Raw genomic sequence first — 27,354 nt, forward strand, 5'->3', positions numbered from 1 at the left:
AGGAGCATCACCCCGCGCGGAAGCCTCACTGCAACCATCCGCGCCAGGTCACTGAGAGGGGCGGGTAATGGGCAGGGGAAGGGAGCGGCGAGCGGCGAGCCCCCTGGCGGCCCCGTGAGCTCCCTTCCCCGGGAGAGCCCCAGCCTGGCCTGCGGCGGCGGGGGCGCCCTTGCTCCTCCCCTCGCGACGGGGGTGTCCCACACTGGCGCTCCGCGGAACGTCGCGGCTCCTGGCGTTCGGGTCCTAGAACGTTGCCGGTCCGGGGGTTCGTGGCTCCGAACGCTCGTCCTAGCGCGGCCGCCATGAGCAGCGCAGAGCCGCCGGGCCGCCTGCGGAGTTACCCGGCGCTGCCTGTCTGCGTGGTGGAGGACCACCAAAATGTAAGTGCCTGAGGCCGGGGGGATGAGCCTGACTGGGATCCGCACGGCACCGGGACCTCTGCTGGGGCTGGAGCCGCTGAAGAGACCAGTCCAGCCCGCACCTCCCGTCCTTGGTTTCCCACCGTGACCCTGATTCTGCAAGCAGATTATGTCAATGCTGCACTAAGCCCGGCGCTGTGGGACCTGGGTTGCACCCGCTGGGTTTCCACTTAAGCATCTGCACCACGTTGTAAACCTGATTTTGCGATTACTGGGTCCGGGCTCACAGCCGTGTTAACGCATCCATACTGCCCCGCCACACAGACTTTCCTACTGGGGCTTGGGGCTGGTGCTGCATCCACCCTTCGAGATAACAGGGCTTGTAGTAATTCAGTCGCTTTTGCATGACCACGTTATGCTCCTTCGGTAAGTGCCGGGAGTATTTGCAGAGTCTATAAGGTGCCACAGGAGTCTCTGCTGCTTATATAGACCTAAGCGCTCAGTCTAGTGGGCGAGTTACATTGGTGGGTGCTAAATTTTCGTGTAGATACTTACACAGTTAGGTTGATGTAAGTGGCCTTACCAAGACCTAACTCTGTATTGTAGACCAGGCCTTTGGCTCATAAGGACCTGGGTCCTGACTGGTTATTGACCTGAATTAAACAAATTTCTTTGTGGACAAGGGTGGGATCAAGCCTGAGGCTGAGCCCAGGTTTAGAATGACGTGTAGATATATAACCCTTAGGCATGTGTTTACCTTTACTGCTACTAGTATACTTCAAATTCTTATGCAGGAATGGGCCGTGGGAGATAAAGGGCTTTGTAAACGTACAGCGCTGCAGCTGCACTGATGCTGCTGTGCTCCTGTATGCCTGTGGGTTTGGCTACACTTGCAGCTGTACAGCGCTGGGAGTTACAGCTGTCTTTGTACAGCTGTGTGGCCACACTGACAGCTACCAGCACTGCAGCGTGGCCACATTTGCAGCGGGGTTGGGAGTGATGCATTATGGGCAGCTATCCCAGCATTCAAGTGGCTGCAAGATGCTTTTCAAAAGAGGGGGGTGGGGTGGAGTGGAGTGGAGTGTGACAGGGAGCGTGGGGGGGAGGGAGAGAGAGAGAGGGAGAGTGAATTTTTGGAGCTGACACTGTGTCAGCTCTCTGCCTTGCAAATTCCGACCACTCTTAAATGCAGATAACCTTCAGACCAGATAAGCAGCTGCTCCGATCTCCCCTGCCCCTCCATGCTGTTTTTCTCCTCAACCAAACACTAGCTGTGGACATTCCCTGCCTGCCTCTGCTGGAGCAAACAATTGCTGTGTTTGTTTTTTAGATAAGCCCCGAGTTCACAACAAAACAAAGAGAGTTCTTTAGTTAAAAGCATTATGGGAAAATTCCGGAGGTCAGTTACAGTATAGTAAGATTAATCACTGTTTACACTGGCACTTCAGCGCTGCAGCACCAGCACTGTTCTCTTTATGCCTCTCGTCCATGTGGAGTACAACCAGTGCTGTATGTGCCTTGCCAGTTTGGATGGGGAGTAAGTTACAGCCCTGTAAAGCCACCACCAGCGCTGTAACTCTCAAATGTAGCCAAGCCCTTAGTGAAGATGCTACCTACACTGACCAGAACTTCTCCCATCAATGTAGGTACTCCACTTCCCTCAAGAGGTGGTACCTATGCTGACACAAGAAGTCCTCCCATTAACATAGTTCTGCCTACACCACAAATTCAGTTGGCATAACTCACCCAGAGGTGTGGATTTTCCACGCTCCGGGTGACGTAGTTACACCATCATAAGTCTGTAGCAAAGACTACGACAGAGCCCCTTCCCCTTATTTTAAATTATGTTCCTTACTTTGTGCCTAGTGCATCACACCTTAGCTAATTAGTATAGGACGTGCTTTGTCCCATATTTCAGCAGCCATCATACAAATACTAATCTTCATGATACAGAATAAGATTTCTGCACCACAAATAAAATATTGTGTCTTTACAAACTGTGTTTTTCATGCAGTTATCAATTATTGCCTTGCTGCTTAGGTAATCACCCCAAATAACATGCCATTTTTCCACTTTGGCAGTCGTTTAAGGAGTGACCACTCCCCCACAAGGTGTTTATGATGTTCTGAGCTAATTGGCAGTGGCATGACAGGTTGCCAAATTGGGATTGGCTTCCCAAAAGCTCCAAAATTTTCCATGTGCACTAGAGAATAGGTTTAGTGGCTGTTCTATAATCCTTGCGATCTTTTCTTTTCTGATCTTTTTCTCCTCCACTGGTAGAAGCAGTGTAGAAAATGCACAATCTGACATATGGAAGCAAAGGGCTCTGCAAATCATAAGCCTTTCTGTAGCCAATCCTGACACTGATCTGCACTCACCCTGCTGTTGACTGCTGTGGGGTTGCAGTATGCAGAGGACAGTGGCAGGGTCTGATTTCTTATAATGTAATCGAAGATGTTCACTACTCTATGACAAGTGTACTCTGGACAGTTATCCCAGGGCTGAAAAAAATCTATTGGTTAACTGCAAATTGCTGGTTAAATTTCTGGAAAATACTCATCTACCTCACATTGATGCTGAGATGATTAATTGATGTTTGTACACTGCTTTGAAATTAAGTTCTATATAAAATGCAAAGTACTCACTACCATATTAATAAACACAAGGAAGCTTTAGCAGTTTTTCTGTTGCATAAGAATGGGGAATGTGAAATATAGACAAACTCTTAAAAAAAGAAAAAAGTTATTCTAAAACGCTTGCTTCCTTAAAGGGGATTTTGAATCCCTAGTCTATTCCCTGGTAAAAGTTTCTAAAATTGCTTGCTTATAAAGTGCAATTTAAAGTTACAATGTTGCTGTTGGATCTGTTCAAATAGATCCTTACCCATGTGCAGAGATTTCAATGTGATGATGTGTGGGTATAAAGAGAATTGTGTAGAAAACTGAAAAATATTAAACCCTGTCAACAAACCCCAAAAACATTTTGCAGAATAAATTATACTAAATCGCAGAAGTTTTGCAGTATTTACAAATGACAAAAAGTATATAGCATACCTGTAGGTTGGTGTAGGAAAAGTGTTTATTAAAATGTTGAGAGAAAATTTAAAAATAAATCCTTACAGTGTTTTTGAAAATGTTGGCATAACTTATTTAAGATTCAGATTTGTGTCTTAATCTCAGCAGGCAGAGTCCTTCCTGGAATTTGTGGAAATGAGTTGTCATCATGTAACTTCTCTGAAACAGCTTTTTTCCCCCTCATTTGCTTTTTAAAAATATCAATACTCTTATGCAGTGGAAAATGGAGACAAGTGCTATATAGCAGTTTCATTTTATTACCTGGTAGAATATTGCCAGATCAATCAGTGGCTAGACAGATTCTAACCAGAGTAGGAAAACCAGCCTCAAAAGAGCCCATAAAGCTAGAGATTGACCAGAGGCCTATATTTCAGTAGTTGGTGAAAGTCCTTGCACCAGCTGGATATTTCTGTTGGCTTCTGGAACACTTGGTGCACTATGATTGGCTGCTGACCATGCACCAGCTGCCCTTCAGAATGAGCAATTATTTAATGGGGCTGTGAGATGTTTTATCCACAGCAGCCATTGATATTTACAAAAGTACCCTCATACTAAACAGTTTACTTTACCAAAATGCTATAAGGTTCCTACTAAAGTGTTTACTGAACTAAGGACCCTGCATAACTAAACCAGGAACAATTTATGATCCTGTTACTGTTTGAAACAATATAAAAACAACAACAACAAACCCTCTCTTGAAATTATTTTGAATGAGACCCAAGTACAGTTATCCATGTAAAGTTGAAACTTTGGTAATAGCTCTGAAAAGAGAATTAGAGAGACAAGATAGAAGAGACAATATCTTTTATTGGACCAACCTGAAGTTGGTCCAGTAAAAGATATTACCTCACTCACCTTGTCTCTTTAATTTCCAAGGACCAACATGGCTACAACAACACTGCAGACATGAAAAGAGAATAGAAATAGAAAACAGTTAAGTGTTCATGGAGTTCTGCCAACACCACCCAAAAGGCAGCTGGTGTAAATTTTGAACATTAAATTAGTGTAATAAAGACTGTTTATATTTGCTGTGTATAGAACCTGTCGATGTGCAAAAACCTTAGAGCTATACACAATACATATGCTTTTCTAACATGTAGCCGCTCCGGGGTGGAGGGCATTAACACACAGCAGTCTGATTAGTTGATAGTAGGCACTGGGAGAGGAAATTGTGGTCCTGTGTGCCAGGCAAAGCTCCACTCTTCTGAAGATTGCCTTGGATTGGTTATGAACCTCCCATTTATTTATTTTTCTTTCTGAGGAAGTTCAGTTGCATTAAGTGCAATCAAATCATTCATTTGAAAAACAAAATGTATGAGTCCTTCAACTTTCTGTCTCTAATTTGCAGAGATAGCTGTGGCACCAGAGTAGTTTCGTCCTAAGGCTTTAGGACTTGCAATTCAATGTTTGGGATCTCCGACAGGATTCTGCTCTCCTTTTTTTTTTTTTTCCTGCTTAAGAGAATGTCTGTTTAAACTTAGTCACAAATAAATATGTGCTAAAGTTGAACTGAAAGGCTAACATCCAAGTTTAGTAAACTTAGAATTCTCTGCCTCTCCTGCAGCATAAAGGCTTTGTCTACACTACAGCTTATCTCAGCATAACCTGTGTCGCTGAGGAGAGGTGACTAAATCACCCCCCTGAACAACATAAGCTACACTGACAGAAGCTGTGCTAGTGTAGATAGCACTATGTCGGTGGGACATAGCAACAGCTGCTTGTGAGGGCTGGAGTAATTAAGCTGACGGGAGAGAGCTCTCTGTCATCAGCTTAAAGCTGCTACAGTAGAGGGCTTACAGCAGTTCAGCTACATCAGTGCAGCTGTGCAGCTATAAACTTTCTAGTGTAGCTGTGCCCTAAAACTCAAACAGTTTAGAGAACTGCAGTTTCTGACCCTTCTTTACATGTCAAAAGTTAACAACCATAATAATGTGAAGGCATGGAACTAAAAACTCAGGTCTTAGCAGGCAGTAAAGGAGGATCAAATTTCAAGCATTTTCTTTTAAAATCATGTATTTGTAGGGGATTAATCTTATACATATATGTAGTGTTCAAGATTAGGGACTTAATCAGTTGTATTAGCTTTTTGAAAGTAGTTCAGTTCATGTTTAGCATATAAAACATGTGCCAACTGTATTGCCTGTGATGCACAGGCTATGCAACCCACTTCATTAACTAGTCGGTGCAGTATCATGGAGAGCTGGGGGAGGACAGGAGATTGAGTGCTCTGTTCGGAGGAATTCTGACCAGAGAACTCAGTCAGGGGTTGGAGCAGCTTGTGGATAGGAATTTAACAGTCCAAGGGTGACAGGAGCTTAGAAACTCGATTAGATTTAAACTGTAGCTGGTGCCTGAGTGTGTGTGATTTTTCAACTGGTTTTACCTTGTGCTGGACAAAGTCTGAAACTTTTGAAGCCCAGTTACAAAATCTGGTGCAGTGTCTTCTGGTATAGGGTGGGGAACATGGATCATAGGCAAATTTTGACAAAAAAATACACACTGATATATTTTATGTATTTAAATTTTCACAGTTCTCAGAAATTATGGGAGGGTCAGGCAATAATTATTTAATGAGAATATGCATTGAGATTCAAAAAGTTGAAGATCTATAATCATTGAAACACAAATTGTCTGTATTACAGCTTTACGTTTGTGATGGATAAGCAACTGGAGAGGCTGAAAACAGCCCAGTCATGTATGTGTCTATTTAATTCTCCACATTATTTTGCCATAAATATAACATAATATAATCAATGAGATATTGACAAAGTAAAATGACATCCAAGAAAGTACAAAAAATAGCTATGGATTATTAAATACAAAAAATTAAGTAGTCTAAACATAGTAAATGAATTTTTTGGTCTGTGCTGTATATACCGAGTGTAATTCACCCAAGAGCAGAGGGCCCATTAAAAGCTTTGCACGCCTCGCAGCACCTGCTATAGGAGAACCATTTCATGCAGAGGTTTCTGCCTTCCCTGGGTGCCATGGATGGTGCTGTTGGCAGTGAGGAGGGGTTCAGGCTACTAAATTCATAGTCCTTTCATGCAGATTCAGTTGCCTAAGGAGCACAGAAAGGCACCCACCACTCTGCCAGTCGGTAGCCTCCCATAAACTGAGAACAAGTTAGCCTTAGTCTCTTGTGGTCATGGGGGCTGTGTGTCTGCAATCTCCCAGGCTGACTCTTGGTGTCAGCAGAAGGCCTGTGAGTGTCCTGCAGCCTGACTCATAGGCAGGCTTCACTGAATTTGAGTTTGATTTTATAATTTTGATGGATAAATGTCAATAGTTATTTTTTACCTTTTTTATTTTTATTGATTTTTTTTTTCTCAGTTGCTGGAAATTATGGGCGAGGGTAAAACATTGGGATCAGACAATTATTTAATGACCATTGAGATTGAAAAAGTTAAATCTGAATAATTGTTAAACACAAATTGTCAACATCAAATGTCAAAATGTGCAAAATAAATGACCTTAAATCAAACTCTAATAGGTTCTTCAGGAGCATTTTTCTTCCCTTGCCTATCTGTAAATTTCATTTATTACCGATGGAAATATTTTTAATCAGTTTGTGTGTGTTCAGTGCAATCAATGTTTACCAATATTTACAGATCAAAATCTAATCCATCCATGTCTAAACATAGAGCAGGAGGAACTTTAGTGTATGGAAGCCAAGAAGTGTGGTAGGACAGCCAGGTGGGGACTGCGTTGGATGGATTTGAGTGAAAGAAATGGGAGTGAGATTAAAGCATTGGTGAAAAAGCATTGCTGTAAACAAAGCTGCCCTGAAAGAATGAAAGGAAGGTAAAAAAAATTGTAAATTTTCATGCAAATTACTGTATACGTAGCCCTTGGGCTTGTCCATGATACCAACAAGGTTGTGCTGCACTGATGCATTGTTTTCTGCTTGAGGAATAATTATGAGGCTGAGAAGACAATGGATGGTATTTTGCCAGTGTTTTTGCTATTAACGTTACATTTTTTTAACTCACTTGTAACACTTAACAAATTTTTTTTCATATTGTTTTAGGTTCTGCCTTTTATCTATCGTGCCATTGGGTCAAAGCATCTCCCTGCCAGTAACATCAGCTTTGTTCATTTTGATTCCCATCCAGACCTTCTTATCCCTGTGAATATGCCAGCAGACACGGTCTTCGACAAAGAAGTTCTGTTTAGGTAATGTCATTATGTTCCTCATCAAGAATCTCTGAGGGCCAACTCTTGCCACTCTCATTTACATTGAATATCAGTAGAACTGTCCTCAGAGTAAACGTGCGCAAGATGGGCAGAAGTTGACCTTGAAAGTATTTTCAGCTTTTTCACTCATGCTCAAAACTGACTTGTTTATGTTCAAAGGATGTTTTGTGGTTTAGGAATACAGTCAAATGCTGATGTTACCCTCCATACATTGGATTAATACGTTCTTGTGACTTGGTTGCATTTTTAATGGTTCAGCAGTATGCCACTTGTTTGACAGTTTAGACTATGTTGTTTCTCTGAACAGCATTATAATGGATCAATGTCAAGACTGATCATTTAATCTGAAAAATCATATTTAAAAAAAAAATGCCTTCCCCTCCTAATTCTGTAAAATCTATCAGCCTTTTTCCTAAGTAACACTGCAACAGTGTTTAAACTGCAGGGTTGAAATCTGACCATACTAAATCAAAGAGGTATTTTGCCAGTGAGTTCAGTGAGGCCAGGATTTCACCACGGCTGCTTAGGTAGATGAAAGACCAGTGCAGTTGTGGAAATATGTGTACACACTGTGCCCTCTTTCTGCTTCATTCTTGTAATTGGGAAGGGTATTGGAAAGCTTAAGAATTTCAATACGCTGGTGAGTCACAAGAACGGAATGGCAACACTACTCTGTGTTTTGGTTGTGTTTGTTTGCGGAGGAATAGGCAGTTTGGCAGCGTGTGTCATTCCACTAAGGAACTGAGATATTAATAGTGATTTGAATGTGATTTTGTGAGGGCTAATCAATCAGTCTTTACATTCAAGAAAATATTTCAGTCAATTTTAGGGTAGGTTACCTTGACACTGACAGACTCTTAGATTTAGTTTTGATTTGTGATGGTGGTGTTGAGCATACTCCATTTTGTTCTTCCTATGTCTGTCACACAAAAGGAAGCAATAAACCTGGCTAGTTTATAATCAAGTGTTTTACTGATGTGGAAGACTATTGATGGCATTACTGCACTATACATATGTTACAAAACCAAAATCCTAACTTTGTAGTATTGTTATAGAAATTTTAAATAAATAATTTCTAATATTTTTACGTCTTGTGATCAAAGATTTTCCTGATAATGTTTTACTAGCAAAGTTTTTGTTTTGTAACATAAATCGTATGCATACCAAATACTGACGCTTGTTGGAAATTACACATTTCTATGTAATTCCACTGTATAAGAGTCATCTTTTTTGTGTTGCTGACATACTTTACATATAGGGAAAGTTACTGTGAATTCATATTTCCTCTCCACTCATTTACAGTGAGCTAAGTATTGAGAACTGGATTATGCCTGTTGTTTATGCTGGTCATTTTTCTCAAGTGATATGGCTTCATCCAAGCTGGGCTCAGCAAATCAAAGAAGGAAAACATGATTTTTTAGTTGGTAAAGATACGTCTACCACTACAATCAGGTAATGTATGTGCTATCTTTTGCTAGTAAGATAAGTATAGATCTCATTTTTCCTCTGCCACTGTTTCCCATGTACATTTTCTTGGATACTTAGATAAAACTGGTCATAAATCCATGTTTCTGAATGATAATTTAGTTGTGTATATATGACTCCTTTAGGGCCAGACATGAGAAAAGTTCAATGAATAGTTAACACTAACAGATTTGGCCTCTCATTTCCTTTTTATGGATACCATTTTGTAGAGAATTATACTACACTTGTCACATTTCAGTCAGTCAAAGCGCAAATCAAGTGCTCTGCTTCTAAAGGTTGAAATCATGGGAAGCAGTATTCTAGGAATTACAATTTTTTTAACTATACTGTTCTTGATATATTGTTTTTGTCAGTGATGTGAAGTGTGCTCATTTTAACTGTAAGCCAACAAAGTTTTTAGGATAATTAAGCTTTTTTTTTTAACTCAGTACATTTCCATTGTTTTCCCAGCAAGGTAAAAATACAATTATTATCTGGCTGCTTTTTTCATCACTTGCCCTTTAGTCACACAGCACCAAATCCTGACCTTGCTAACAATGGTATAAATCAGGCATATCTCCATTTGAGTCAGTGGAGCTACACTGCAGAAAATAGGTGTGAAAAGAGAATTGGGTCCACTGAGTGCAGCTGTCTTCTTAAGTAATAATTTCATTACTATTTTTCACAATTTTTAAAATTATTATTTTTTCACAGTATTGTTCATCATATCCTTTCATCGCTTTAAAACTGAAATCTTTCCTTACTAGACTTCATTTGTCACACCACTTTGTTTTGTAATTTGTGGTTCTTGGCTCTTGAGTGTTGGGTACCTGGTGTTCATTTTAACAACATCAAAATATTGTGTTTTGGTGAAACCGCACAAAAAAGTGCATGTACTGTGCAGCAAAAAAGAACATAACGTATGGAACACGGTACAAAAAAATCCTTTAGAAATATGTTGTCCAAAGGTAACCTGGATCTTGTTTTTGGTAGTCCACCAAGAAGATATGGTGGCCCCAGATGTTATAGCCATCTGTAATTAACCATGTGTACTAATCTTGAAGTGTAGTGTTGGGTGCAGCTGGCTAAGAGTAGGAGTTTAGCAAAGCAGAAAGCTTCATAAGCCAATTTTCTATGTTCTTACTCCTGTTCAAGGGAATATAAAGAGAAACTGACATGGAAGTTCAGTTTTTCATTTTCAGCTTCAGTTTGGACATGCTGATCAGTTAGGGTAAAACTTCCATTGACTTCAGCGGCACAATCAGGCTCTTAATTCACCCAGGAGTTTTGAGAGGAATTCAGCTCCTTAGCCAAACAACCATAAATAAATGTTGTTTGTTTGGACCAATAGTCATGGGCTACTGGACTATACTAGCCTGCCTGTCAACTTTGATAACATCCCTTTGTCCTCTGCCCCCTTTTAAAACATATTAAATCTTAGTTTATTTGAGTGTGATGTAGGTTTGTATGAATTTAGTTCTATCCACAGCATTCATCTTCAAACCAAGAGTACCACCGACAACATCGGTGCAAGCTTTTCTGTGTATTATGTTCTTGAAATGACGCTGGCCTAGCCCACCTCCCAGTAGTTCAATCCTCATGTCCATTCAGACTTTGGATTCTCCACTGAGACTTCCAGTTAGTATCGACTATGACTGAGTTGCTCTCATTTGGACACCCGAGAACTGGATTGAGACCATCACATTAATTTCACATAGTGTACCAAACAGCCTCCAAGTTCTCAGACACTACTGACTGGTTGGATTTGATTGGGTAGTCTAGGGGTGAAAGGCTCCTATTAACAAGCCCCTGAGCCATCCAGTCTCTTTCTCCCTGTTTTTTATAGACATATTTTTTATATCAGATTCTTCAAAGTAAGACCTCTTGCATGTTTTTAAGTTCTTTAATTGAGCATTGGTACAGTTATAGAGAATAGTATTTATGAATCCAAAAAAACATCTCAAAGACAGTAAGAGCTCTCCTCCTGAAGTGGTCTTGCACTTTTATTAGTCTGAGTCTGCAGGGTGGATTGATTTAGATAATCAATTTTAATCTTGTTTTTCATTTGTATTTTAGTTCTTTTCCTAAGAAAGTTCATTCTTACTGGTGGGTATAACCATAAAAACATTTTGCTTTGAAACTAAATATAGCTTTTACACTACAGTCGTGGTGGTTCTTGTCAGATACTGTATCTGTACACGTTTATTTAACTAATTATGTACCTCTACGCACATTTTATGGTGTTAGAAAACAGTGAATGATGCATTTCTTATTTACTAGATGATATGTTTACTCTTTTGTGTAAGATGGACATTGGAATTCAATTCAAAATGCACAATAAAAGCATTTAGAATTATTAGATAAATAAGAGTACCTTAAATGTGTTAGATTGTTTGTTTTTTCTTATATAATTTTATCAAGACATTATTTTGCAGTTAAAGCTATTGCCCAAAATTTCAGCCATTACTGACCTTGGTTGGATTTGATTCGGCAGTCTCGGGGTATTTAGATGCCTAAAAACTCCCTACCTGCTTAGGCGCTCTTGAAATCCTCACTAGGCACTTACATGCATTTTTAGGTGCTTGATTGTCTCCGAAATTATGGCTCCACGTTCTTCAAGATTTTAAAGTTTAATAGATCGCATTCTCTCCCACCTGGTTTTTATTCATGGATTGGAAGAGGAAAGCTAGCTTCCCTGCTTCTTCAGTTCCCAATAGGTTTCTCATCTTTGATTGAACTAGTTCAAATGAATAAAATATTCTCTCTGCACCTGCTAGCTAAACAGAAACAAAGTAATTAGGCAGAATTGTGCATAACGAAAACTGGAAGTACTTACATTTAAAAAAACATCAATACCAGGATTGGCTCAACCATAAAGACTGAAAATAATATAGATACATACTTTATGCCGTACATGATGTGACATATTTATAAAGCTTGAGCTGACCTCAGAAGATAAAGATCTCATCCCCATCCTCATCTCTCGCGCCCACTCCCCACCCTAATTCTGTATAAAGCTAAAAAAAAAAAAAAGCAGCACTGAAATTTGAGGAGGACTTACTGATGCAGCATTTTTTTTTAATTTAAATGATTTTACTAGATTATAATTAGTTTAGGCCTTGTCAGAAGAGACCACATTTTCACACTTAACTTTAAATAGGATTATTTTAAAAAAAAAATTATATTTTAAAATCTTTTTAAAAAAAAAAAAAAAAACTATTTTCCCCCACTCTACTTGTAATGGATAGCGAAATGGACTAGGAGTCAGGACACCTGGCATTTACTCCTATCTCTGCCACTGACCTCCTGTGTGACCTTTGGCTTTCACTTTGCTGTGTTAACTTCCCCCTTCTGTAAAATGAGGAGGTTTATATTGATACATCTCTTCCGCGATAAAGCACTTTGAAATCTATGGATGAAATATGCTATAAAAAAGCTAAATGCTTCATGTATTTATTCATAATATTTTGTGTATAAGTTATTTGAGCACTTCTGAGTGCATATCAAACATGACTTAAAATATGATCTAAAATAGACAATCTAGCGTAATAAACTCCAGAATACCAAATGTAGAACATGTATTGCTTCACAGGTATATAGTATGTCATCATATTGGCAGGATTAAAGGGATACTTTTCTTTAAATTATATTCTGATGGCAAAATTAATCTTTTAAGCGCATGTAAGGATGAATGATTCTATTACCATTTGACATTTTTATGGGGCTTTAATAAATAATATGAAATATATTTTGGTACATTCCCTCAACAGCACTAAGATGTTACAAAAGAAAAAAAATCAGTTTTAAATTTAACATGTGAGGAGTCTTTAAAAATAATCTTGTGTGTGTATATGTTACATTGCCTACAACCCATCACACACACTCACTTTACTTTCTCAGGGTTACTTAATGTTAGGTGGTAACACAAGGTTGTTTCTCATCTAGTTAAATCATAGATTAAGTATGCCCAATTCTCTATTCCAGGGTTACAAGTACTGATCATTACTATCTAAGCGATGGTCTTTATGTCCCTGCTGATCAGCTAGAGAACCAGAAGCCTTTACATCTGAATGTCATTCTTGTTAATCCTGCTGAAGCATCCAGTAGTCAGGAGGAAAATGATGAAATATCTTCTGCAAAGAGACCGAAGTTAAATACAGATACAGCAAACACTGCTACTGCCTCTTCATCAAAGGCTGAAGTTCCCAGCAGTGACCTCTCAGATTCAAAGGCAGAAGGAGGAGAAGAGAAAACATTTGCACAAGACAAATTGGAGTCCTTGGCTTCATGCTGTCTTGGAAACCATGCATGCCAACTGATGGAGATTGTTGAAGTTGTTCTTCAAGTACTACAAAAGGGAGATGCATATGTTTTAGATATTGACTTAGATTTTTTTTCAGTTAAGAATCCATTCAAAGAAATGTACACCCAGGTGATTATAACATATGCCATCCTGTTATCCTTCGGCCAAAAGTGAACCCCAGAGAGAATGTGACTATTAATAGTCTGTAGCCATACCACTTTGTGCAAGGATATTATCGTATTGTTATAAAATACACCCAAACTAATCTTAGCTAAGATAATCAGCTGCTAAACTAATCAGACATGGTAAATATTTGGATGGGGGTAACCGCAAGGAAAACCCAGGTACTGCGGGGATTGATGTGCTGATTCAGCAGGTAGAACTCTTCCTTTTGAATCGCTGCTGAACAAATGCCCCAGTTTGGTGTTACAGGCACAGTTCTGTCTTTCACCTGAGTTGTAAAACCCAGACCAAAATTTTCAGATGTGGGTCGCCAAAGTTAGGCTTCCAAAGCTACATTGAGATTTTCTGAAATACAAGTGGTCTGATTTTCAGTAGCGCTGAGCACTCAGCATCTCTCATTGCCTTTTTTCCAGTAGAGGTAAGGAAGTGGTAATGTCAATGTACAAGGCACTGATAAGCCCTCATCAGGAATACTGTATATAATTCTGGTCACCTGTGTTCAAGAAAGATTAATTCAAACTGAAACAGGTACAGAGAGAGGCTGCTAGGATAATGAGGGGAATGGAAGGCCTGACTTACATGGGGAGACGTAAAAGAACTTGGCTTGTTTGATCTAGCAAAATGAAGGGTGAGAGGGGATCATGTTTGCTCTCTATAAATACACAAGGAAGGTAAATACCAAAAGGGTGAAGAGCTATTTAAGCTAACGGGCAATGTTGGCACAAGAACAAATGGGTATAAACTGGCCATGAATAAATTCAGGCTGGAAATTAAATGGTTTCTAACCATCATAGGAATAAAGCTTTGGAGCAACCTTCCATAGTAGGGACAAGAAGCCTAATTAGTTTTCAAATGGATCTTAATAAATTTATGAATGGGATTATATGACAAAGTTGCCTGTGATTGTAGGGGATTGGACTCAATGACTCAGGTGCCCCCATCCAGTCCTATGTCCTAAATGGAATTTTTAGGTGCTCATAATTTGTGAAAATCAAGCCACTTATATTGAGGTGCCTAAAGATGGATTTAGGAGCCCAACTAGGCACCAAGTTTGAAAATTTTGGCCCAAGATGCTAACTGCTAATGGTAATTGAAGGTCCCGTATCCCTTTTCCCCATGAATAGAGTGTGTGCTGGTCCTAGTCCAACCTGGGCAATTTCTTTTACCTTTCTTTTACTGTTTACTGGAGAAATGCTTTCCCATCCCCTGTATAAAAATGTGAAACATCCTATGCTCACACTCGCTGATGCCCTTCCATTTTAGCATTTGTGTGAAATCATTGTGACAAGCCGCAAAGGAAGCGGTTCAACTTCAGAATGAAAAGAAAGAGAGGGAGGGTGGTGTTATAACAGTACATTCTAAGAGTAAAATCCCACTCCCAAAAAAGATTTAAAATACATTTTGAATATGGTTATAGTCCCTAAATTAAAACAAAATTGTAAGCTTTTCCTTCTATTGCTCTTTGCAATTTTAGCACCCCCGAGTCCTACAAGGCGAGCAGATCCCTGTGCCCACACAAAGCCCCTTCTGTGATCCGGTAACGATTGCGGTTGTGGGCAGCTTTTTCATTACTGTCTCTCTATTTTTAGGGTTGCTAACGCAGCCATAGAACTGTGTCCAGACTTGGGATATGAGGTATCAACTCTTCAGCAATTTTCTTTGATGGATTAAAAAAAAAAGCGACAAAGAGTCCTGTGGCACCTTAAAGACTAACAGATGTATTGGAGCATAAGCTTTTGTGGGCATTCACCCACAAAAGCTTATGCTTCAGTACATCTGTTAGTCTTTAAGGTGTCACAGGACTCTTTATTGCTTTTTACAGATCCAGACTAACATGGCTACCCCTCTGATACTTAAAAAAAAAAAAAAAAAAAAAAGTGTGTGTGCGTGGCAAGAGGGTTAATTAGTTGTGAGTAAAACTTTATTAGCAATTTAAAGAGATTTTGTACCCATATAATACCCAAAAAAATCCTGTTTCTCGTAGGTTCTTTAGAAATCAGTCATAAAATTTGTCAGTCACTGTGTGCTTGAAACCAAGAACCCAACTGTCCCGTGCATGGGAACATCTCCCACAGGAAACAGGAAACTCTTCAATTCTCTGATCACAGGCTTCACTAAATTGTCCTGTCCAGAGGAGAGATTTGCCAATCTAAATCTGCAGATTCCCCAACAGCTGAGGAGGGATGCAGGCCATCCACACAAAGCCATCCCTTGAGAACCATGCTGTCCTGGCCACTATGCAGCTGTAGCCCCAAATCATAGCCCTTGTCATATGCAGCAATTCACTGGGGCCTCAATTCAGGAAAGCACATTTAATTTTAAGCACATGAGTAATCTTAACCCTGTTCACCAAAGCACTTAAAGGCTTGATTTTAAGGGCATAGCTAAGTACATTGAAGTCAAGTGTAACATTTAGCATATGGTTATGTGCATGGAGAGTGGAGTGGCCTTGTCAGGCCACAGAGGCTTTTTGCCGTGAGACATATAGAGTGCTTCTGCTGTGTTGCAGGGATAAGGCTATCTTGTAAAATCAGTCATAAAAGTAGTTTCCTTTTGGAGGTACAGGAATCTGCTTCACTGTATTTCCATTTCAGTATGTTTCCTTTGAAGCCACTTAAACTATGTTTCCTTCCCCTCCCCCCACTTAAAGGAGGAATACAAGATTCTGCAAGAGCTATACAGTTTTAAGAAGCCGGATAGAAATCCAACAGAGGTACAGTATTTCTTTGTAGGATGGGTGAGAAATGTGAAAATGATTTTTGTTTATACTGCAAAGACCCAGCGCTGTGGCAAAAAGCAGAGAGACATGAGGGAAAGCTGTGAAAGATGCTTAATGAAAGAGTCGCCAGTTAAGCCATGTATCATGCTTAATGCTATTCTACAGAGCCTCAGGAAAGCTTTTCTAACAAACATTCTTTATGCTGTTCTGTTAACTGCATGGAGATTTAGTGTGAGTGTAAAATTTAATGTGTGTAAACAAAATGCTAATTAACAAAAGTGAAGCAAAAACAAATCATGCATGGTTTTTTGTTTCCATTTGCTATTTTTTCTCCTTAGTTTATTTCTTCTTTGTAGCAGAGATGTGACAAATACCTGATCTGCATTCAGTGTATTATTATCAATTTATGTATACCCAGAAGTGCCTATATCATGCTAGTGTAGCCTACTTTTCAGAGTGCATTATTTGTTCTCCATCTATTCCTGATTCACAGTATATATCAGCCTGTTCCAGCTGCCAGCTAGGCGACTGTGTTTCAGCTCACCTTGAGACTCATGTTCTTAGCTCTCAGTGCAATCCCCAATGACAACAAAGATGTTGGCTGTTACACTAGCCACTGTTACGCTAGGCAGTCTCTCTGGCATATCTCACAGCCTAAAAACAGACTCGGAATAGATACAAAATATATAGTTGTGCTAACGATATTATAAATATCAATGTGTAAACTTATTCCTAAATGACTCTCCATGTTTTTCCGTCAGCAAATTTCTTGTAGGCATCAAGTGGTGAGTAGAGGCTTTCTGATCAAGGGTAGTTACTCTCGCCATAGAAAATAGTAAGAATGGTGTTATGGAGATGTTTGTGTGAGAAGCTGAGAACTGCAAGGGACAAGGCTAGCATCCTCGGCAGAATGGAATGGATGGGGAGAGGTGCAATGCTGAACAGGGCATGGGCAGCATCACGCAAAGCTTTAAAATTAGTAATTAGATGTTTAACTTACATGTGATGGAGGTGCGGAAGCCAGCGGAGACGCATGTGCCCAGATCTGGGCTTTTTGATGAAATAAGCATTTGAATCTCTTGGATAGTCACCCTTCTCAATTGTGTCAGTGTCTGATAGTCAGATGCACTTAGATGTACATTTTTAACATACTATATTGCAAATAGGGCCGTCAAGCAATTAAAAAAATTAAGCATGTGATTAATGGCACTGTTAAACAATAATAGAGTACCGTTTATTTAAATATTTTTGGATGTTTCTACATTTTGAAATATATTGATTTCAATTACAGCACAGAATACGAAGTGTGCAGTGCTCACTTTATATTTATTTTTATTTCAAATATTTATACTGTAAAAAACCAAAATATTATTTTTCAATTCACCTAATACAAGTAATGTAATGCAATCTCTTTTCATGAAAGTTGAACTTAAAAATGTAGAATTTTGTACAGAAAAACCCTGCATTCAAAAATAAAACAATGTAAAACTTTAGAGTCTACAAGTCCAATCAGTCCTACTTCTTGTTCAGCCAGTCGCTCAGACAAACAAGTTTGTTTACATTTGCAGAAGTTAATGCTGCATGCTTCTTGTTTACAATGTCACTGGAAAGTGAGAACAGGCATTTGCATGGCACTGTTGTAGCCGTCGCTGCAAGCTATTTACATGCCAGATGCGCTAAAGATTCATATGTCCCTTCATGCTTCAATCACCATTCCAGAGGACATGTGTCCATGCTGATGACGGGTTCTGCTTGATAATGATCCAAAGTAGTGCAGACTGACGCATGTTCATTTTCATCATCTGAGTCAGCCAGCAGAAGGTTGATTTTTTTTTTTTTTGGTGGTTTGGGTTCTGTAGTTTCCTCATGAGCGTTGCTCTTTTAAGACTTCTGAAAGCATGCTCCACACCTCATTCCTCTGAGATTTAGGAAAGCACTTCAGATTCTTAAACCTTAGGTCGAGTGCTATAGCTATCTTTAGAAATTTTACAGTGGTGTCAAATTTGCAGTGAAAGTGTTCTTAAAACAAACAACATGTGCTGGGTCACCATCGGAGACTGTTATAACATGAAATATATAGCAGGAGACATACAATTCTCCTCCCACGGAGTTCAGTCACAAATTTAATTAACGCTTTTTTTTTTTAACAAACATCATCAGCATGGAAACATGTTCTCTGGAACAATGGCCAAAGCATGAAGAGGCATATGACTCTTAAGCGCATCTGGCACATAAATATCTTGCGACACCAGCTACAACAGTGCCAGGCGAATGCCTGTTCTCACTTTCAGGTAGTATTGTAAATAAGGAGCGGGCAGCATTATCTCCCATAAATGTAAACAAATGTGTTTGTCTTCACGATTGGCTGAACAAGAAGTAGGACTGAGTGGACTTGTAGGCTCTAAAGTTTTACATGATTTTGTTTTTGAGTGCATTTATGTAACAAAAAAACTACATTTGCAAGTTGCACTTTTATGATCAAGAGATTGCACTACAGTACTTGTATGAGGTTAATTGAAAAATACTGGGTTTTTTTGTTTAGCATTTTTACAGTGCAAATATTTGTAATAAAAAATAATATAAAGTGAGCACTGTACACTTTGTATTCTATGTTGTAATTGATACGTTTGAAAATGTAGAAAACATCAAAAGTATTTATACATTTTAATTGATATTCTATTGTTTAACAGTGTGATTAATCACGATTAATTTTGAGTTAATCACATGAGTTAATTGCGATTAATCAACAACCCTAATTGTAAAACATTCATATTTTTCAAAGAAGTGCAGGGATTTAGGCATTCATCTTCCATTAATCTCGATCCCCCGCACTACTTTCAAAATATCTGCCTACATTTTTATAACCCTGTGCTCCGTAGTGACTTCAATGGTACCTCTCAGAATCAGATCCCATATTACCATTTAAGCATGTGTAATAAAGTTGCTGACATTCTTCAAGGTGTACAGCAGCTGGTATGTGATATCAGACCTCTTCCCAACCAGAAGGAATTACCATATCTCTATTTTTAATGTCTGTCAAATACCCTTCTTAGTGATTTTCCTGTCTACGTTTAATGTGCTGATCATCTTTCATACTCCTGCTGTGAAACTCGCATCATTTGATGTTGTTATTCAGACCCTGATCCTGCAAATACTTGCATGTTTACTCATGCCAGTATTCTCATGAACTCCAATGGGATTTCTCTCATGAGTAAAGTAAAACAGGCATTTAACTTAGAATTCATCCTTCCTTTTTTCATGCAATCCAGGAAGAAAGTGGTTGAAAAATCTCCAACATATATAGCTCCTTTTGAAATATTGATAAATCCAAAAGTATTTTTAAGTTTTGTTTTTAAAACCTATACATATCCTGAAGTTCTTGCTTTTTTTTAATTGAGGCAAAACTGCTTATCTCTCGCTAAGTATTCATGTTGCATTCATCACCATGGCATTTGAGAGCTTTACAAACAAATCCAGCAGTTAATCTAACATACTTTTAGTTCTTCTCAGTCTTTTCTCTCAAAATGTAGATACAGAACATTTTGTTGTTAGTGAGCAGAGATGGGTTTTACTCTGCACTGGTCTGAAGGTGGTAATCTCTGATCATTCATTCTGATCTTTTGGAAGATGTTCCACAAACCAGCTGCCCAGAAATCCCTGTTCCATTATTCTCATCAGACTAATTACTTCAGGATTTGACACATAGAGTGAACTGTGTCCTTCATCTAAGGAAATAAGATCTTATGCTTATATTGTTCCTAACACATCTATATATATGTTCATTCAAAGGAGGGGTTGCTGGACTGTGTTGAAAATCGTGTCCACCAGCTAGAAGATCTGGAAGCAGCTTTTGCGGATTTATGTGACAATGATGATGAAGAGACACTAAAAAGATTTGCCACATATCCTAGGTAAGGGATTTCAATGGTTAAAAGAAAACTCTCCTCCTTTTGGTCAACTAGTAGCTTGTGTATCAGAATCGGCATGAAGAAATTATATTTTTAACAGTAAAGTGTTTTTCATTACAGTTGTTGTTTTTGAGCCTCCAGCTGGTACTGGCCAGCTTCCTACAAACTTACATCACTTGTGATGGTAGCAATTTGGAAATCTAATGTATAAGTTGTTCTTATTCTTGCCTCCTTTTGCACTGGTTGCTTGTCTGCTAACTGCCTTCTCTTTGTATCTTTGCCTGCAACTCCTGGTCAGTACTTTTGATTTTCTCCAGAAACCCACTGAACAGTATTCTTCCTCCCACTCTGTCAAGGAGCTAGCTAACTTCTCCAAACACAATCAATCAATACCATCCGGTTAGACCTCTCTTCTACCTCCTCCTTTCATGTGCAGGATTTCTCTTGGACCAATAAGTGTCATTCCTAGTCAGATCCAGAGCAGGGACACAAAAAAACCTCCAGACCCTTGTGACTGGTCTTTTATCCTCCCATGCTGTCAGCATCACAAACATTGCTGCATTTCTAAAAGAGACGCCCACCATCAGCAGAAGACTGAAAAATGCTAATTGTAATCCAATAGCTCCTGGCATGTTTTTGAACATTCAAGCTGCTGGACTGAGCTAGAGGGATATGATGATAATTTAACTTGTCTAAAATATACAACCTGGAAAATCCTTAGCTGCTCCTTTGAGTGATGGTCCCTATTTTATTCCATGGAGGGTTTAGGCATGTGTCCATGCGTCTGGAACCATACAAGTTGAAAGTGGTAGTGTCTGTTGGTCTGCACATGCTCTCTTGTTTCCCCTTATGGTTTCGTTTGAGGCAATAAAGGGTGGTGCTGACTGACCACATCTCCAGTTCCTTCTCACCGCCACAGGGTCCAAGTCAGGGCTGCTAGTGTCCTCTCATCTCTGTCGCCCTTTTAAAAGAAGAAGAGTTTTAGAAATTATGTATAGTTAGTTTTTCTTCTACTGTTTTTACTGTTTTTTTTTATGTAGTTTAGTTTTTAGTGGGATTTGGACTTTAGGAGAATCAGTTTACCGGTCTCCCACACATAGATACTGGAGTATGCAAAAGACACCAGGATTCAAGATCTGCGCCTCCTGCCTGTGTTAGTTTTCAGTCAGTGAGGAGCACCAACACTGCCTCTACTGCTTTGGAGGAGCACACGTTTCATCCAGGTGCAGTGTCTGCTAGTTCTTCCCAATCCGTACCTGAGCAGGCCAGGTTTTCTGCCTCAAGAAGGACCTCATGGAAGTGGCCTGAGGCCTCAGTTGGATCCAGGCCAGGGAACTCCTCCTCTACATTGGCCTGAGAAAGCCAGGAATGCGCCTTTGGTTACAGAGATCAAATCTGATTCCGGTGGTACCACCACTAGAGACTCCATGCCAGGGCCTAGTCATGGGGCAAGGAAGTATGCACATAAGCATGGCATTAAGTCTTACTCCAAATCAAAGGATAATGCACCTTACTTGAGTTCCAGCTGCAGAGAGGTAGCACATTCCAAGGCACACAAGAATGACAAGACATAACACAGACCAGTGGGTCCGCCGGTACCAAGCACCGAGCCCTGCTCACTTTCAGTGTCAGCGTCCCTGAAGACAAGGTATCTGTAGGTTCCAGGACAGTCCTCCGCTACGGCGCTGGCTCCTGCTACCAAATGGGTATTGTTAACACTGGGGTACTCGGAGTAAGCACCAGGGCCACGTGAGCTGTTCACCCTAGGGAAATCAGAATCTCCAGGCCTTCCTCTCCCACCCACACCGAGGGAGGTCTGATCTCCTCTCCAAGACTTGCCATAGTCAGGTCACGCTTTCCGCCCTCCTTCCCCTCTGCTGTAGATCTGTTAGATTTGTGATGGAGAAGGAACTGGAGACCCAGTCAGTCCGCTTCACCCATTATCACCTCAGATGAAACCATGAGGCGAAGCAAGGACATATGCGCGAACTGACAGACACTACTACTTTCAAATTCTCTGGCTCCGGACACATGCTGCGCATACATACACCTTCAGTGGAATATAGATAGGGACCACATATCTCAAAGAACCTCCGGTACAGGTAAATAACCTTCTCTTTTGTGGAGTTGAAATCCGAGGTAAGAGAAAATGTTCAGTTTGGTTTGTTCTAGTGATAACTTATTTTTGTAGATTTTTAAGGCAAGAAAGGGCCATTATAATCATCTAGTCTGACCTCCTGCATAATGCAGGCTGTAGAACTTCACCTAGGATTTCCTGCAGCAGCCCCTGTGAATCAACTTACCTAGGGGATACTGTCTCTCTATGCTGCTCCACTGGTCCCTCTTCACCACTTCCAGAATGACACTTAAAGGAGCTGTGATGACTAGGGCTAATAAAAAAGTGTCTGTTTTCTGTGGATTTGGAGGGGGGGCTGTGGAGGAGGGTCAAAACTGAATATCTAATTTTTTTTTCAATTTAGTAATGCTGCCACAGTGCCTCCTGGGAGCTGTAGTTCAGCTGTCTCACGCCCCCATTCTCTTCTACAAACTGGGTTCCACAGCCAGACTACCAGCTCCCTTTATGTGCTGTGGTGGTTCAGCAAGAGTGCATCATGGGAGATATAGGAGACCCAATAAGCCTAGTCCATAGTTGAGAATAGGAGCATGACACCTGAGCAACAACTCCCATGAAACACTGTGTCAACTTCTACTCAAAATTTTCTCTTAAACCAAAGTTTTGACAAAAGCCAGATTTTTCCATGGGGAAACTCCCAACCCCAATATTCCCACCAGCTGTCATGATGTGTTAGGAATGTCTTCCGAGTAACAACTGCATATGAGACTCGGAATTAATACAACCTTGAAAAAGTAACTACCCCGTGCATATCTAGAGGAGCTACAAGGAGGTGGTGCCAGAGAGAATGGCCTCCTCTCCAAACCCCATGTAGTCTAAATGCAGGGGCAGGATGAGGTGAGAAAACAGCAGTGCCATGGAGCTGGCACTTTTCCTCTCACAGAAGCTTGGGAAGTTCCGGAGACCCTGTGCTTTGTTCCTGGGACACTTGTCCCACCATGGTATTATTTCCTTACTGTTTTTGGCTGTGTTAAGTACATGTGCTTCTAGCTGTTAATATAACTCACATATTTTCTTTTTACCCCAGAATGAAACCACTGGTTCAACTTGTGCATAGTTTGAAAAATCGGATGGAAACCCCGGACTATGAAATGGTAAGTCATTGGTAGGAGGAACTGGAAGCAGACAGCTTACAAAATCATATATTCAAAAGGGCAAGAGAAGACTGGGGAACTTTTTGGCTTTGCCTTTTGAAATCTTAAACGTTTGTGGGAAGAAGGTTTTAAAATCTTCGTATTTCAGCCAGAATTTTCAAAAATGGCTGCCTGAAGTTAGGCCTTCACGTCTGTATTAAAGCACCGGAAAAATGGCCTGATTGTCAGGAGTGAAGAGCGCTGAGCTGCTGCTGTCACAATCAGACCACTCAAGTGGAGATAAGGACTTCAGAACCTAAATTGAAGCAGTCTCTCCCACCCCAATCCCCTTTTTAAGATCTTGGTCTTCACCTCTGATAGGCTTTCTGAATGCTCTAGTAGAAAAAGGGGGGTACATTATAACAAGCAATGAAACTAGTTAACAGCATCTAGAAGTGTAAATACAATAACGTTTGTGCTTTTAAATACATTTCTGTAGTTCCATTAGTTACTTTAAAGAACTACAGTAGCTACGAAACCTTTAAAGAAAATTTAAGCACTGTGCTGTATGAATCAGCTTGGTGAATAGAAACATTTTTGTTAATTTTAATCATCCGCTTTATGCAATAGTGAAATCTTTGTTTAATTTATGTTTAGGTCCATCAGGCTGGTCTTACCTGTGATTATTCTGAACTTCCACATCATGTTAGCACTGAGCAGGAGATAGAGGGCCTCATGCAATCTGTAAAGCATATACTGAAAAAAATACCAAAGCCCACGCTTGTGACAATCGCTCGGTAAGTATTTGTTTTTATCCTAAACCCAAAGGTGAATTTAAAATCTGTTTGTTATAATAGATGTTTTTCAAAAAGTCAGTGTTCGCTGCACTACAGGATTTTCACAGTACTGTGGAGTTTCCTGTATGTAACAGGGTGATCTGTCCCATTTAAGGCCATTGAATACTGCGGCCATTCTGTCCTGTACTGGGGGGTCTTTAAGGATAGGTGTTCTGGGGGACGATCGATAGATCCAATGGGCTGGGAATGGGGGCCACCTGATGGTAATGTTCAGCAAGTGAAGGACTGTGTTGAGCTCAGTTGGGAGAGTCTAGAGTTGACAGATGTAGAGAAAGGTTTCCTGAAGCAGAACCCTAAGCCTGAAGATGGTAAACTGAGAAAGGCAAGCAGAATGACAGCTGTGGAGATCCTGAACCAAGGGGAAGATGTTTCTAAGAGAAGGGCAAGGAGGAGACCTAGAGAAAAGACTCTCCAGAGAGTCCAGGGGGCTGGAGAGGGACCAGCAGAGCTCTCGATGTTTTAAAGCACTTTGAAATATATGTAGCCCTGGATATAAGGGGCTATATAAGTGCAAAGTATTAGAAAACTATTTCTCATTATGGGCATTTGATTTTTTTTTTAAAAAATCATTGTTACAGATCAAGTTTGGATGACTATTGTCCTGCAGAGCAAGTAGACCTCATTCAGGAAAAGGTTCTGAATGTACTACACTCAGCGTTCGGCACTCTGGATGTTCATTTAGAGTACTCAGCAGATTCATCTATGTGAACAAACTCCCCCTATTCTCTTAACTCAGGAGAATTATATAGTTGATGTCAACCTCACAGGAATATATAGAGTGAAAATGTCTTGTGCTGAAAGCAGTTCCCCATATTCCCACCACCAACAGCCCTTCCCATACTGAACAACTTCCATATAAGCAGAGATTCACTATATCTGAGTACATTATAAGGAGAGTCCATTGTATTGATGTATTTCACTTTTTAATTTGTATTTGGGCTATGTAATTCACCTAAACCATTTTTTAAATGTACTTGTAAGTTTCTTATTAGATAAAACTAGAAAAAGTGTGGATAAAAAAACTATTGTTCTGTTTCAGCAGGTGGCACTAGAAACCAAGCTATCCAATAATTTGAATTGTAATTTCTAATTGCACTCTCTTTGTTGCACTGGTTTCATATCTGAAATATTATCCATTTTAATTGTGGTCTTTGATCAGACTTGGATTGTTGGCTCCAGATTACATACACAGTGTTTTAACTATCGTACTTTTAAAGGCTAGTATTGTGAAGAGAAACTATTTATTTTTAGACCATGAAGACACTATGTGACAGAATTAGACACACACACTTAAAATATCTATAGAACAAATCTAGCTTTTTGTAAGTAGATTAATTTCTTGAATGTTACAAATCATTCATGGTACCATTAAGACTTTGGTTTCACACGGTGACTTCTGCTCATTCCCAATACTGGTAGTACTACAGATGAGCCCTCAGTGATCCCTCTCCCATTCCATTGGTGCAGCTTATCTGCTACTGGAGTGCAATTGATATTCATATTATTTTACATTATTATAGTCCCTTTATTTTCCCAAGGCACCTATGCAACATCATAGAAATGCAGCTATCTCCAAGGAAGAGGGTAACAGCTCATCAGTACACTGAGGGGGAAGAGAAAACTTTGGCCAAGGACTGGCCAACACTACTACAAAAGATCATGAAGTCTTGCTGTGTCCACAAAAAGCTTGAGGTTTTTTTTTTTTTTAAGATCTCAGCTGAAAGACACACACACAATAGTTGCATGACGTGTTGTACGTACTACTTTGTCCTCTAAAGCACATGTCCTTGGTAGCTGTTGAATTATGCCAGGATTTGAACTAGTGATATCAGAGGGTGATAGTTTGGCCTCATTGAAGTCAATGGCAAAATTCATATTAACTTCTGTGGAGCCAAGATTTTACCCAGAGATTCTAGATATTCCAGTCTTCATGCTTAGAACATAAATCGATCTTGTCTGGCCATACATGCATTCACTTGCATTCCTAGCCAGAGAAAGTATGTCACTGTCATAGACATTTAGAATTTAAGGGTTAGGCGTTGAGAGCAAATGATCATCTCCAGAATAAAAAGGAAACCAGCAGTCAATTGGGACTGACCTGGGAGAGGGCAAAGGGAGAGAGGGTGAAGACATTGACTGGAATATATTAAGTTTGTTTTGAATAAATATTTTTGTGGCATTCTTTTTAAAGTCTGATTTGAGTTCTTTATGTATGGTCGTACTTTCTCTTCCACTTATTCATTAGATTGTTTTACTACTTCTGCTGTTAAATAATTTAATATAAAACAGATATTAAGATATTTACAAATTTTGGATGTAGTGTACTAAAGAGAAAATATAATTGAGAACAAAATCAAGATACCAAAAGAAATAAAGAGAATATTCTTGAATGGCCAAGACACTAATGATTGGACCTGGCTAACAAAGAAGAAGAAGAATTTGAATTGCTCATTTATGAGCATAAATTCAATCTAGTTGGTGTTATTGAAACCTGGGGAGATGATTTGCATAACTGGAATATTAAAATCAATGGTTATAACTTGTTTAGAAAGGATTGAGTGGGTGCTACTCTTTTAAAAATATCATTACCTGTATTGGAGTCACTGATAACTTGGAAGAAAGTGATCTTTAATGTTTATGGATCAATGTCCCAGCAGATAAAGCACAAGATGGGGATACTAGTTAATGCCTACTACAGTCCACCAAATCACACTAGGGAACAGGATGGCAGCCTCCTTATACACTTATCTATAGGGCCCTACCAAATTCACAGTCCATTTTGGTTAATTTCATGCTCATAGGATATTAAAAATTGTAAATTTCAGATAATTAAATCTGAAATTTCACAGTGTTGTAATTGTAGGGATCATGACCCAAAAAAGGAGTGGGGGAGGGGGACAAGGTTATTGTGGGGAGACAGGGGTTGCGGTACTGCTACCCTTACTTCTGTGCTACTTCTGGCAGAGGCACTGCCTTCAGAGCCGGGCAGCTGGAGAGCAGTGGCTGCTTGCTGGGAAACCAACTCATAAGACCAAGCCACTGCCAGCAGCAGCGCAGAAGTAAGGGTGGCATGGTATGGTATT

General features: G+C 39.8%; 1 protein-coding gene across 1 annotated transcript; it reads left to right on the forward strand.

Moving 5' to 3' along the window:
- Positions 1-56: 56 nt before the first annotated feature.
- C2H5orf22 (chromosome 2 C5orf22 homolog) lies at positions 57-26,455 on the forward strand. The gene is made up of 9 exons (XM_032772242.2): positions 57-380; positions 7,464-7,609; positions 8,933-9,082; positions 13,079-13,526; positions 16,231-16,293; positions 20,089-20,210; positions 23,369-23,435; positions 24,072-24,211; positions 24,850-26,455. Exons 1-9 carry the CDS (start codon positions 303-305, stop codon positions 24,977-24,979), a joined length of 1,344 nt encoding a protein of 447 aa, XP_032628133.1. The 5' UTR covers positions 57-302; the 3' UTR covers positions 24,980-26,455.
- Positions 26,456-27,354: the final 899 nt, after the last annotated feature.

Source organism: Chelonoidis abingdonii, chromosome 2, assembly GCF_003597395.2.
Source record: "Chelonoidis abingdonii isolate Lonesome George chromosome 2, CheloAbing_2.0, whole genome shotgun sequence".
Taxonomy (NCBI): Eukaryota; Metazoa; Chordata; order Testudines; family Testudinidae; genus Chelonoidis; species Chelonoidis abingdonii.